Source organism: Anguilla rostrata, chromosome 5, assembly GCF_018555375.3.
Source record: "Anguilla rostrata isolate EN2019 chromosome 5, ASM1855537v3, whole genome shotgun sequence".
NCBI lineage: Eukaryota > Metazoa > Chordata > Actinopteri > Anguilliformes > Anguillidae > Anguilla > Anguilla rostrata.
In genome coordinates this window covers 251,390-263,766 of record NC_057937.1, presented here as the reverse complement: position 1 = coordinate 263,766, position 12,377 = coordinate 251,390, and the positions used below count along the sequence as shown (strand labels likewise).

At 50.5% G+C, this 12,377-nt stretch overlaps 1 protein-coding gene across 5 annotated transcripts in view; it reads left to right on the top strand.

The window, feature by feature from the left end:
- Window positions 1–12,377, top strand: part of LOC135254385 (FERM and PDZ domain-containing protein 1) — a 34,115-nt gene that overhangs the window by 8,966 nt on the left and 12,772 nt on the right. For 4 of the 5 annotated variants that reach the window (XM_064334470.1, XM_064334468.1, XM_064334471.1 and 1 more), the window contains exons 2-4: window positions 2,139–2,282; window positions 11,160–11,264; window positions 12,105–12,268. In XM_064334470.1, coding sequence (XP_064190540.1) covers window positions 11,164–11,264; window positions 12,105–12,268 — 265 coding nt within the window. In that variant the 5' untranslated portion in view covers window positions 2,139–2,282; window positions 11,160–11,163. Of the gene's footprint in view, window positions 1–1,194; window positions 1,964–2,138; window positions 2,283–11,159; window positions 11,265–12,104; window positions 12,269–12,377 lie in introns of those variants that run through there. The other variant, XM_064334472.1, reaches the window with a different exon arrangement.

Sequence of the window (12,377 nt, the reverse complement as noted above, 5' to 3'; positions counted from 1 at the left end):
TTAAAAAAAAAAAAAAAATTTTTTTGAAAGATCTGTAAAATTCCATTTAGAGGATTATCTGGCATGTTTGTCAAGAGAGGGCAGAAAGATATAAGGAGGGACATTCCATTTAAAGTGAAATAATTAATCATGATGAGGGAAGGATTTATTGTCCTGTAAGTGGAGGAGGAATCCCATTTAGAGCTAGAGGAAAGTGATAATGGGAAAGGGGTTAAAGATTCTGTCGTATGCAGCATTGTGTCTTAAAAAGAGACAGAAGCACGGACCCCCCCCCCCCCCCAGTAAAGCAGCGTGTTCTGATGCAGAAGCAGATCCCCAGTCTCTCCTTGTGTCTTTGAAGGGCTGCATTAAATATTCATGGTGGTGGAGCTGAAATTGGAGGGAACAGGGACTCGCTGTGCGAGCCTTTCTGTTTGAGTGCACTTTCAGTCTGATATCCCCCCTCCCAGCCCCCCCGGCCCCCCCAGCCCCTGCCTGGGAACAGAACAGGAGGAGGAAATGGCCTCTCATTTTTGAACTGCTCCTCTTTTAAGTGAAAATCATGTTAGGGTGAGGCTTTCATCGGGCCGATAAAGAGCGCGTGTAGTCGCATGTGTCGGCTTCTGTGCCTCAGAACTGCTGCCGGTTAAATCAGTGCTCGCGCCCCCCCCCCGCATCCTGCCTGAACCCGCCCCTGCCCGCTCAAACCCCCCCTGCCTAACCCGCCCTGCCCGCTCAAACCCCCCCCCGCTCCTGCCTGAACCCGCTCCCCCCAAACCCCCCCCACCCTGCATCCTGCCTGAACCCGCCCCTGCCCGCTCAAACCCCCCCCCCCCCGTGTCCTGCCTGAACCCGCCCTGCCCGCTCAAACCCCCCCCCCACCCGTGTCCTGCCTGAACCCGCCCCTGCCCCGCTCAAACCCCCCCCCACCCCGTGTCCTGCCTGAACCCGCCCCTGCCCGCTCAAACCCCCCCCACCCCGTGTCCTGCCTGCCCGCTCAAACCCCCGTCCTGCCTGAACCGCCCCTGCCCCGCTCAAACCCCCCCACCCCGTGTCCTGCCTGAACCCGCCCCTGCCCCGCTCAACCCCCCCCCGCGCCTGCCTGAACCCCAGGCCCGGCCCGCCCGGCTCAACCCCTCCACTGCGTCCTGACCAGGCGTGTCGGTGCTGCAGGGTTCAGCTGGGGGTGCAGGAGTATTTCCATTCAGGATTTAGGGTCACAGTGATTAACACTCAAACAACAAAAATTCATATAACCTAAATGTATATTGCAGACAAAAAAAAATTTTTTTGTTACATTTACTAGCGGTCATATCCATGACAACGAGTGAGGTCTGTAGTCCTGTACGAACGTTTGGATTCAGCCTGTACCTTTAGCCTTGCTACCCCTGCGGCTTCATCCTGATCCCGCCAAACATTCTGATGTCAGTCAGACGTCTGATCGATGTCAGCCGTGGAGGTTGATAATGATGCCAGTTAGTGGGGCAGAAATGAAAAGTGGTCACGTCACGATTCAACATCGATCAGCTTGGTAGCCTCGATGCAGGTCGGGAGGTTGTTTTGGGGGATTAATTAGGCTTAATGAACACAGGTGACCATGTGCTGGAGGTACTCAGCCTTTGACCTTCATTCAGTATTCATGTTCAGACTCTTAATAATCGATCGAGCGGTGCCTTCCAGCTGAGAGGTAATAAAAACCCAAATGTCTCTGGCACTGATGGGCTGGACTGTCTGCCCCTGCTGCAGGGTGCTACAGCCTCAGGGACGTATATGCATGCAGTTATACCCAACACTCCCTGTGAAGCGCCTGTGCTGTTTCCATACCCAACACTCCCTGTGAAGCGCCTGTGCTGTTTCCATACCCAACACTCCCTGTGAAGCGCCTGTGCTGTTTCCATACCCAACACTCCCTGTGAAGCACCTGTGCTGTTTCCATGGCTGCGGGCACAAGGTTCAAAATGGCTTTCAGGGAAGGTTCAGTTATGTATGTACAATGTGTTAAATGTATAAAATTCAATAAATGGCTCTCACTGTCAGACTCGAGCTACAAACTGCGGGATTTGCAATGTTTTCCATTCAATTTGTTTGCAGTTCACCTGAGACTCACACCATTACAGCATGAGGTTCACAAGATGTTTCCTGTTTTCTGTTGTAAGCAGACGCTGCCCTGATTGGTTCTAATGAGCTGGAAGGCCCGCTTTCCCTGAATTCTGGCCAATCCGTGAGGAGAGTGCAGAGCTGGTGTTCGACACCGCAAGAAGGCTCTGATGTTGGGGAGCCCTGAGCTGACAGTCAGCACTAAGGTAAGTGAGTGACCCCTTTCCTTGTGTCTTAGTTGCTGTGGGGGCTGGTAGTCTGGCTGACGTAGCTCAGTTTCTGTGGTATGCAGTAATAATGGACCGCAGGGAGGTGTGGCAGGATGGGCGCAGGGAGGTGGGGCAGGATGGGCGCAGGGAGGTGGGCAGGATCGAGGGAGTGGTGGCAGGATGGGCGCAGGGAGGTGTGGCAGGATGGGCGCAGGGAGGTGGGGCAGGATGGGCGCAGGGAGGTGGGGCAGGATGGGCGCAGGGAGGTGGGGCAGGATGGGCCCATTCGGGGCACGCGTTGGTGAAAGCCCCGTGGGGTTCTAATCCCAGGAGTCTGACGGGGCAGGAGCCCGACTCTGGGGCAGTGAGGTGGGGGTGCAGACTGGGGGGGGGTCTGGAAGGCCAGTGAATAATGGGGCAGAGGGTCCCGTGCAGGAGGGGGGGGGGGGGTTCTGGCATTGTGGTTTCCCCTGCCATGCAAACGCCCCGTATCCACCCCCTAACACTGCAGGAGGATTTCCTCCGTGCGGACTTCCTTATGTATTTTTAATACAGTCTCAGTGTCGCAAGCAAATGAGGTTCTCATGGGATGTGAAGTCCATAGCAAGGGTAAAAACATTTAAAAACCTTTTGTGATGGACTTCACTTCCCATCAGCCATGGGTTACTTGTCGCACTCTCTGACTTCAGTTTAACCACTCAGAAGAGCAGCTGTGTGACCCTGGAGCCAGTCAGAACCGCCGAGACGAACGAGCAGGAAAAGGCAGATGGAACGCTGCCTCACCTGCGTTTGAACTTTAGAACACAGAAACGCGGGTGCAGTGTGTACCTGTCTCAGCACGGCTCCTTCTCAGGGATCACTGAGAGCGCATGACCTGCAGTCTCTGGACTTTGCCCCGGACTCTGAGAACCCTTCCGGTGTCGAGGGTAGAAGCTACAGGCAGGCTCTGTATGGTCACATTATCGGGTTTTAAAGAAAAGATTCACTTCACTTTCTTAAATGCATGTGTCATTTCCTTTCCTGGGTTTATTGTTGAAGCCGTATGTACTGAGTACAGCTCGCTTCGTTTACAAGCAGGTTTTTACAGTTCTGTAATGCTCAGCCAAGCCGGCTTTCCCACTTGAGCTGTAATAAAACTCCCATCAGGCATTTCACCAGCATCTCGTTGGCAGCCTGTATGATGCTATTGCAGCGATCTATGGCACTTTGGGACCAGGGTAACGCATGCATATTATAGGGTAGCATTACTGTGATAATGGGTAGGGTAGCATTACTGTGATAATGGGTAGGGTAGCATTACTGTGATGATGGGTAGGGTAGCATTACTGTGATAGTGGTTGGGGGAGCATTACTGTGATAATGGGTAGGGTAGCATTACTGTGATGGTGGGTAGGGTAGCATTACTGTGATAATGGGTAGGGTAGCATTACTGTGATAATGGGTAGGGTAGCATTACTGTGATAGTGGGTAGGGTAGCATTACTGTGATAATGGGTAGGGTAGCATTACTGTGATAGTGGGTAGGGTAGCATTACTGTGATAATGGGTAGGGTAGCATTACTGTGATAATGGGTAGGGTAGCATTACTGTGATAGTGGTTGGGGGAGCATTACTGTGATAATGGGTAGGGTAGCATTACTGTGATAATGGGTAGGGTAGCATTACTGTGATAGTGGGTAGGGTAGCATTACTGTGATGGTGGTTGGGGGCGCATTACTGTGATAGTGGGTAGGGTAGCATTACTGTGATGGTGGTTGGGGGAGCATTACTGTGATAATGGGTAGGGTAGCATTACTGTGATGGTGGTTGGGGGCGCATTACTGTGATAATGGGTGGGGGTGGTGCTGGTAGGCGCTGTTTACTGAGCTCACAGGGAGGTAGATGCTGCAAGGTGAGCTGCTCTGATCCGGATCAATCAGTGACGCACCCAGACCCTGCTGCAGCCAGCCGAGAACAAGCCCTAATCTCATTACCCTGTCCTACACACACACCCAGGGTCATCTGTCTGCCGCGTGTTTGTGTGTGCGTGTGTCTGTGTGTGTCTGTGTGTGTGTGTGCGTGTCTGTGTGCATGCGTGCGTGTGTGTGTGTCTGTGTGTGTATGTGCGTGTGTCTGTGTGCGTGCATGCGTGTGTCTGTGTGTGTGTGTGCGTGTGTCTGTGTGTGTGTGTGTGTGTGTGTGCGTGTGTCTGTGTGTGTCTGTGTGTGTGTGTGTGTGTGCGTGTGTGTAGGGGGGGGTGGGTGTCCTACCACACACTCAGTGTCATGGGCAGAGCATTCAGTTAGGGCTATAAATTATATTATGCATCAATGTAATGTGTATAATCAGATAATCTTGTAATGTAAAAACAATCATTTGATTGTTTCAATCATTCATGGTTTGCTCATGACAGTAAATCTCACATATCCAACCGATGATTGTACGCACATCTTGGCATAAATTAAACAATAGCCTGTCTTCCAGACATTTCTCCTGTTTTAAACCTGTAAACTTTCAGCCTGTTTCTCTCCAAAGACAGTGACTCACAGGTATAAGCTTCCCCTGTAAACAGATGGTGGATGACTGTCGCAAAACAGTCGCTCTCTGCCACTACAATACCCCTGCCAAAATACCCCTGCCCTCCCTGCCCTACTGAAATGCCTGATGAAATGTCATCTGTGTTCCTTTCTGGTTCTGATGAGGAACCTTTGAATGGAGGTTTAGGTAAGACATTAGCGATGGACCGAGTGTAAGTCTCAATGTAAGGCACAGGGAGCTTGTGATATTTACAGCTGGGTACAGGGTGCTGGATTTTGTTGGGTCTGTTAATTCTGTTGCTTCTAATTGGTTCAGGTTTGTCTATAAAAGGAACTGTTCTTTAAACAGGACAGTGCAGTACATTTTGCAAGGTTGGTGAGTAACACCAAACATGCCATTGTGGTTCTTTTTAACATTCAGACCAAAAACTTACACAACTGTTTTGTCCATCTGAAGTGGGAGGTCTTTAAATGCTATGAAGAGGGTGAAAGCGTAAGAGAAAGAAAGGGTGGGAGTGAGAGAGAGGGGGGCGAGCGAGCCGAGGGTGTGTTAAACACTGTGAATGGCATGAGGTCCATTAGCCATTAGCTTGGTGTTAGCGAGCCTTCTGAGCCCCTCCGAGCGTCCTCCAGTCCCCTCCGAGCGTCCCCCGGTCCCGTCCGAGCATCCCCCGGTCCCCTCTGAGCATCCCCCGGTCCCCTCTGAGCATCCCCCGGTCCCCTCTGAGTGTCCCCCGGTCCCCTCTGAGCGTCCTCCAGTCCCCTCCGAGCGTCCCCCGGTCCCGTCCGAGCATCCCCCGGTCCCCTCTGAGCATCCCCCGGTCCCCTCTGAGTGTCCCCCGGTCCCCTCTGAGTGTCCCCCGGTCCCGTCCGAGCGTCCCCCGGTCCCCTCTGAGCGTCCCCCGGTCCCCTCCGAGCGTCCTCCTGTCCCCTCCGAGCGTCCTCCTGTCCCCTCCGAGCGTCCTCCTGTCCCGTCCGAGCGTCCCCCGGTCCCGTCCGAGCGTCCTCCTGTCCCGTCCGAGCGTCCTCCTGTCCCCTCCGAGCGTCCCCCGGTCCCGTCCGAGCGTCCTCCTGTCCCCTCCGAGCGTCCTCCTGTCCCCTCCGAGCGTCCTCCTGTCCCTCCGGCGTCCCGTCCCGTCCGAGCGTCCCCGGTCCCGTCCGAGCGTCCCGCAGTCCCCTCCGAGCGCCCCCCGGTCCCGTTCGAGCGTCCCCCTGTCCCCTCCGAGCGTCCCCCGGTCCGTCTGGCGTCCCCGGTCCGTCGAGCGTCCCCCGGTCCCCTCCGAGCGTCCTCCTGTCCCGTCCGAGCGTCCTCCTGTCCCTCGGCGTCCTCCCGTCCCTCGAGCGTCCTCCTGTCCCGTCCGAGCGTCCTCCTGTCCCGTCCGAGCGTCCCGAGTCCCTCAGCGCCCCCGGTCCCGTTCGAGCGTCCCCTGTCCCCTCCAGCGTCCCCCCGGTCCCGGCTGAGCGCCCCCCGGGGGGGGTGTACGCTGATGGAAGGCTGTCGGGCTTCAGCATTAAGCACAGTGGTCAGGTGAGGTTATTCAGCTGAAAGACGTGCTGATGCTGTTCCAGGCAATTATCTCTGTAGGAGGGAAGAGTCGTCAAGGAGGCTGATGCGGAAATCCAAATGCCTGAAGAGTGCAGGCTCACGGAGAAACGGCAGCAATCCATTCTTTCTTCACCTTCATTTTTATCCCTCATTCTTTTATTTTCTTCCAATCCTGAGGGCCCAGTTTTGTGTCAGACAGCAGCGTTGCAGCCTCCTCCTCCTCTTCCTCGCTCCGCTCCGTAGAGCACAGACGCGCTCTTGCTTTCCCGTGAAACTCATCCGTCAGGCGCCGTCCCCTCGTGTTCAGCAGCCCCACCTGCTGGCGCTGTGCAGTCACTGCATCAGAGGAGTGTGTTGGCTTCGTGCAGCGGTTTCTGCGGGTGGGGCTCAGGACCCGGTCCCCTACAGGCCGCTGGAGCGCATGGGACACCCTCAGGCCTCCAAATTACCCCCCCCCAACCTGTTTCTAAAACAGTTTTTATCCCACTGCCATAGGAACTCTGAACTCCCTCTGCTAATCACCTGTCCCCCTGTCTGCTGTCTGTCATGCTTCTGCTTCTGTGTGTGTGATGTCTCATATTGTACTGTGTTAAACTGTCTGGGATGTCCCATGTTGTATTGTGTTATTGTGATATTGGCGTTAAATGTTGGGACTCTGCTGTTTTTACTATTCTGTACCGCTCACAAATTCCACCAGCCTTGGCTGTGTGGTCATTAAAGAATCTGAATCTGAATCTGAATCTGTATCTGAATACCCCCCCAACGCTGTGCTGAAGTCGGCCCCACCCCCCTCTCTGTGCTAAACTCAGCCGAGCCCCACACCGCGATGCACGCCACACCAGCTGGCTTACAGATTAATACCTGTGGCTTACACCTGCAGCCACACGGCGCTCTCGTGTTCTCAGTGTGACGGACTAAACCCCACTCATGTTTTTCATAAATTATGTCTTGCAAGCGTTTAATCTGCGTTTTACTTTTAAACTGCATGTTTCTTTTAAACCGCATGTTTCTTTTTCCGGTTTTTTTAATATCCTTCACATGGTGAACCTGCAGCAGCCTATGGCAGCCAAGGTTTAATTTCTCCTGCTGGTTATACTACTCCACCCATTAGTGCAAATCCCTTACTGTAAATGACACTTTTTCTGTTGTGAAAGAAAGCCTTTTCATTCCTGAATGTGATCATATTGTCACATCATTGATGTTTTCAGAAAGAATGCATAAATAATGAATCCAGGAAAAGATTTAGCCTGTCCTCACCAGGGACGTGACTGGAATTCCTGCATTACCCCGGCTTGCAAAAAGCACTTCTGCAGCTTAGTACCATGTCGTAATTAGGTTGCATAAGGTTGTGGTGAATAACAATGTTGTAGCAATGTTTGCAACCTTTCTTCTTTACCACTCAGATCACATTGGAAATAGGTCTAGATTACACTTATCCTTTGCATCCACAGGAAAAAAGCTCTAAAGACATGTAATGACCCAACAAAATCATGGAAATATAACATTTTTACAATTTTCTATTATCTTAATAACTTTTGAAACTTTTGGTTATCTGAGGCTCTGAGTTGCTTCTACCTCCTTGATTGTTTACTTGGTCTTTCTTCTTTATGGTTTGTTTTAGTGTATACTGATACAGGACTAAAGGGATTATTACTCCCTGAAGGCTAAAGGGGAGCAAAAATAACTATTTGGGTGCTCCCTGGTTTGTGTGGTGCTGTAGTTGATAATTGTCGCTCTCTCGGGTTTATGTGGTGTTTGTATGGTGCTGTAGTTGGTAGTTGTCGCTCTCTCGGGTTTGTGTGGTGTTTGTATGGTGCTGTAGTTGGTAGTTGTCGCTCTCTCGGGTTTGTGTGGTGTTTGTATGGTGCTGTAGTTGGTAGTTGTCGCTCTCTCTGGTTTGTGTGGTGTTTGTATGGTGCTGTAGTTGGTAGTTGTCGCTCTCTCTGGTTTGAGTGAAAGCTGAAACCTGTGGATAATGTGGTGATGAGTCATCGCTGGGTCTCAGGGGGCCTCCGTACGGCACTAATGGAGGCCGGGGCTCTGTTCTAATCAGCCATCAGAGTAACATCTGTCTGCTCCCCGCTCCAGCCCTGTGACCGCGCCCACTTACATCCAGCAGGGAGTGTGAGTACCTCACTCTCTCACTCACTCTCTCTCTGTCTCCCTCTCTCTCACTCTCTCACACTCTCTCTCTCTCTCTCTCTCTCTCACTCTCTCACACTCTCTCTCTTCCCCTCCTCTCTCACTCACCTCTCTCTCTCTTCCCTCTCTCTCTCACTCTCTCACACTCTCTCTCTCTCTCTCACTCTCTCTCATTCTCTCACACTCTCTCTTTCTCTCTCTCTCTCACTCACACTCTCTCTCTCTGTCTCCCTCTCTCTCACTCCCACTCACTCTCTCACTCACTCACTCTCTCACTCACTTCCTCACTCACTCACTCCCTTCTCTCACTCACTCACTCACTCCCACTCACTCACTCTCTCACTCACTTCCTCACTCACTCACTCCCTTCTCTCACTCACCCACTCACTCCCTTCTCTCACTCACTCACTCTCTCACTCACTTCCTCACTCACTCACTCACTCATTCACATTTACTTGCACAGCCTTTTAGACCCTGCAGTTGCAGTCTATGTTTCAGCCGAGGCATTTCGCGGATGCTTTTAGCCCAAGCTGCTTAGATGCGGTGCTTTTAATGTGGCCAGAAAGTGGCCCTTAGATCTACAGATAAGTAGCACTAAAATCTAATCAGTGCCATTGTAAAGATGTCTGCCACAAGAGCTGCAAAATGGCCTGTTTACAGTCCGTCACTCTCACATGTGCATATTCACTCACTCATCCATTCACTCTTTCATGAGTGTATTCAGTCATGTACTCGTCCCTTTGTTCATTCAGTTGTTCATTCATTCATATTTTCACTTCCCATTGTTGAATTTTTTGGGGAACTCTCAAAACCAGTAGGTTCAGATGATCACATCTGAGTTCTATACTGGTCTTCTGACTGAAAGCCATGTTACACTGGACAGGTTTCAGGGTGCTGTGCATTTTGCAGACATCACTGATGACGCATGTGGTGTTTGTCTGTGTACTGGCTCAGTAGAGTGAGGCTTTATGTCCTTTTGGTGAGTCTGATGGACTGGGGATTTGGATACAGGCCGTGTGTGTGCAGGGTTAATGAGTCTGGCTGAGATAGGGAGCGGTTGGTGTGGAGGAGGGGGGTGTGGGGGGTCTCTCTTACCCCTCCAGAGGGACACATTTTGCAACGCAGGCCATCAGCATGGCACTGACTCAGAGAGCACCTATTAGAGCCAGCCCCCCCCGTCCCCCCCCAGCCTGATCCTCCCCCAGTCACACTCTGGAACCTCTCCCCTCAGCCTGATCCTCCCCCAGTCATGCTCTGGAACCTCTCCCCTCAGCCTGATCCTCCCCCAGTCACGCTCTGGAACCTGTCCCCCCAGCCTGATCCTCCCCCAGTCATGCTCCGGCCCTCCCTATCCCAAAAGCAGGTAGGTGGGATGTCACAGGTGGAGCCATGATAACTTTGAGGCCACTGTGCATTAATTACCCACCCCCCCACCCCCCAGACCAACAGGATAATGTAGATATGCAAAGCAGCACTCAAGCTATTTATCATAATTTAGTAAATGCAATTTTTTTAGAATTAATACTCTTCTGTAATAATTGGTAGTTGGATTGATCTGTCATTACAATGACAGTGACCCCAGTCAAAGTCCACAGATAAAAATATGGACCAGTGCGTATGAATCACGTTGCAGTCTGATCTCAAACTCTGTGTACCAATAAAAATGGGTATGATCAGCATGGGGAAGATATTGATACTGTACTCAAAGAGGGCCCTGAGCTGTATTGATCGATTTCTGGCTCAGAGCGCTGTAAAGCTGGAAGGAGCTCCTGTAACTGAATCTTACCTGTTATTTTATTCCACCAAGCTGAAACTGATTTTATTTTTGTATCTGTAAAGAATGAAGCGAATCATGTTCTGCGCAATGTTCACAGGGATGCTTGTAGACAATGTGCTCTCCTGCCATTTTTTCATCTGCAATTCCCTCTGTCTCTTGTGAAATCTGGTAACTCAGAGAAATATAAATAAAATATGTATTTTTAGAACATCTTGTCAATATAAAGCACATACAGAATGTATTAATTTAGAATATACATTTAAGTACATAAACTTTATGATGTTTGTGTTGTGTTGACGTACAGTATATGGTATAGATCCATTGTGTCAATGTACGGTGCATGGTATAGATCTATTGTGTTGATGTACACTATATGGTATAGATCCATTGTGTCGATGTACAGTACATGGTATAGATACATTGTGTTGATTTACAGTATATGATATAGATCCACAGTGTTGATGTACAGTACATGGTATAGATCCATAGTGTTGATGTACAGTACATGGTATAGATCCATTGTGTCGATGTACAGTACATGGTATAGATCCATAGTGTTGATGTACAGTACATGGTATAGATCCATTGTGTCGATGTACAGTACATGGTATAGATCCATAGTGTTGATGTACAGTACATGGTATAGATCCATTGTGTCGATGTACAGTACATGGTATAGATCCATTGTGTTGATGTACAGTATGTGGTATAGATCCATAGTGTTGATGTACAGTACATGGTATAGATCCATTGTGTCGATGTACAGTACATGATATAGATCCATAGTGTTGATGTACAGTACATGGTATAGATCCATTGTAGTGATGTACAGTATGTGGTATAGATCCATAGTGTTTATTTTAAGTGTGGGGGGCGTGTCCTCCTGTCCCGCAGGCACATGGAGGAGCAGGAGAGGAGCCGGTCCCCGTCCCGCAGGACCAGCCGTGTGGAGCAGGTGGTCGGGCGATGGCTACGGCGCTCTCGAGACTCCGGCAGCAGGTCAGTGCTCACCTGGAAACTGTTTATGTGACCTTTCACCTGGAAACTGTTTATGTGACCTTTCACCTGGAAACTGTTTGTGACCTTTCACCTGGAAACTGTTTATATGACCTTTCACCTGGAAACTGTTTATATGACCTTTCACCTGCAAACTGTTTGTGACCTTTCACTTGGAAACTGTTTATGTGACCTTTCACCTGGAAACTGCTTATGTGACCTTTCACCTGGAACCTGTGTTTCTGTGACCGTTCACCTGGAAATTGTGTTTCTGCGACCTTTCACCTGGAAACTGTTTCTGCGACCTTTCACCCAGAAACTGTTTCTGTGACCCTTCACCTGGAAACTGTGTTTCTGTGACCTTTCACCTGGAAACTGTATTTCTGTGACCCTATATAACTCTAACTCTAACCCTAACCCTTCAGACTGTACCTAACCCTAACCCTTCCCATACCCTCTTCATTCAGATTATTATGTTATTTTTAAGGTTCGCCGTATCCAAGGTGTGCTGTGGATGTAATATGTATGCAATTCATTGTCGGTTACTCTGGATGACTGTCTGTGTGAAATGAAGGTAACACAGTGGATGACTGTCTGTGTGAAATGAAGGTAACACAGTATGATGACTGTCTGTGTGAAATGAAGGTAACACAGTGGATGACTGTCTGTGTGAAATTAAGGTAACACAGTGGATGACTGTCTGTGTGAAATGAAGGTAATACAGTGGATGACTGTCTGTGTGAAATTAAGGTAACACAGTGGATGACTGTCTGTGTGAAATTAAGGTAACACAGTGGATGACTGTCTGTGTGAAATGAAGGTAACACAGTGTGATATTTACAGAGAGAGGACACAAGGGGACGGGAGACCTGGTGACTCTGGTGGGACGGACCAGCGAAACTTCCCCATCAGGGTGACGGTACAGATCCTGCGGGACCCCCTGCTGGACTCCCACGGATTCAGCCTCTCCTCCCAGCCCCCCATCCTGGTGCGGGACGTCTCTGTGGGTACGGGCCATCTGTACAGGGGATTTGCATGTGTATGTGTGTGTGTGTGTGTGTGTGTGTGAGAGGGAGGGAGGGAGGGAGAGAGAGAGATTTAGCTTGCCTCTTCATG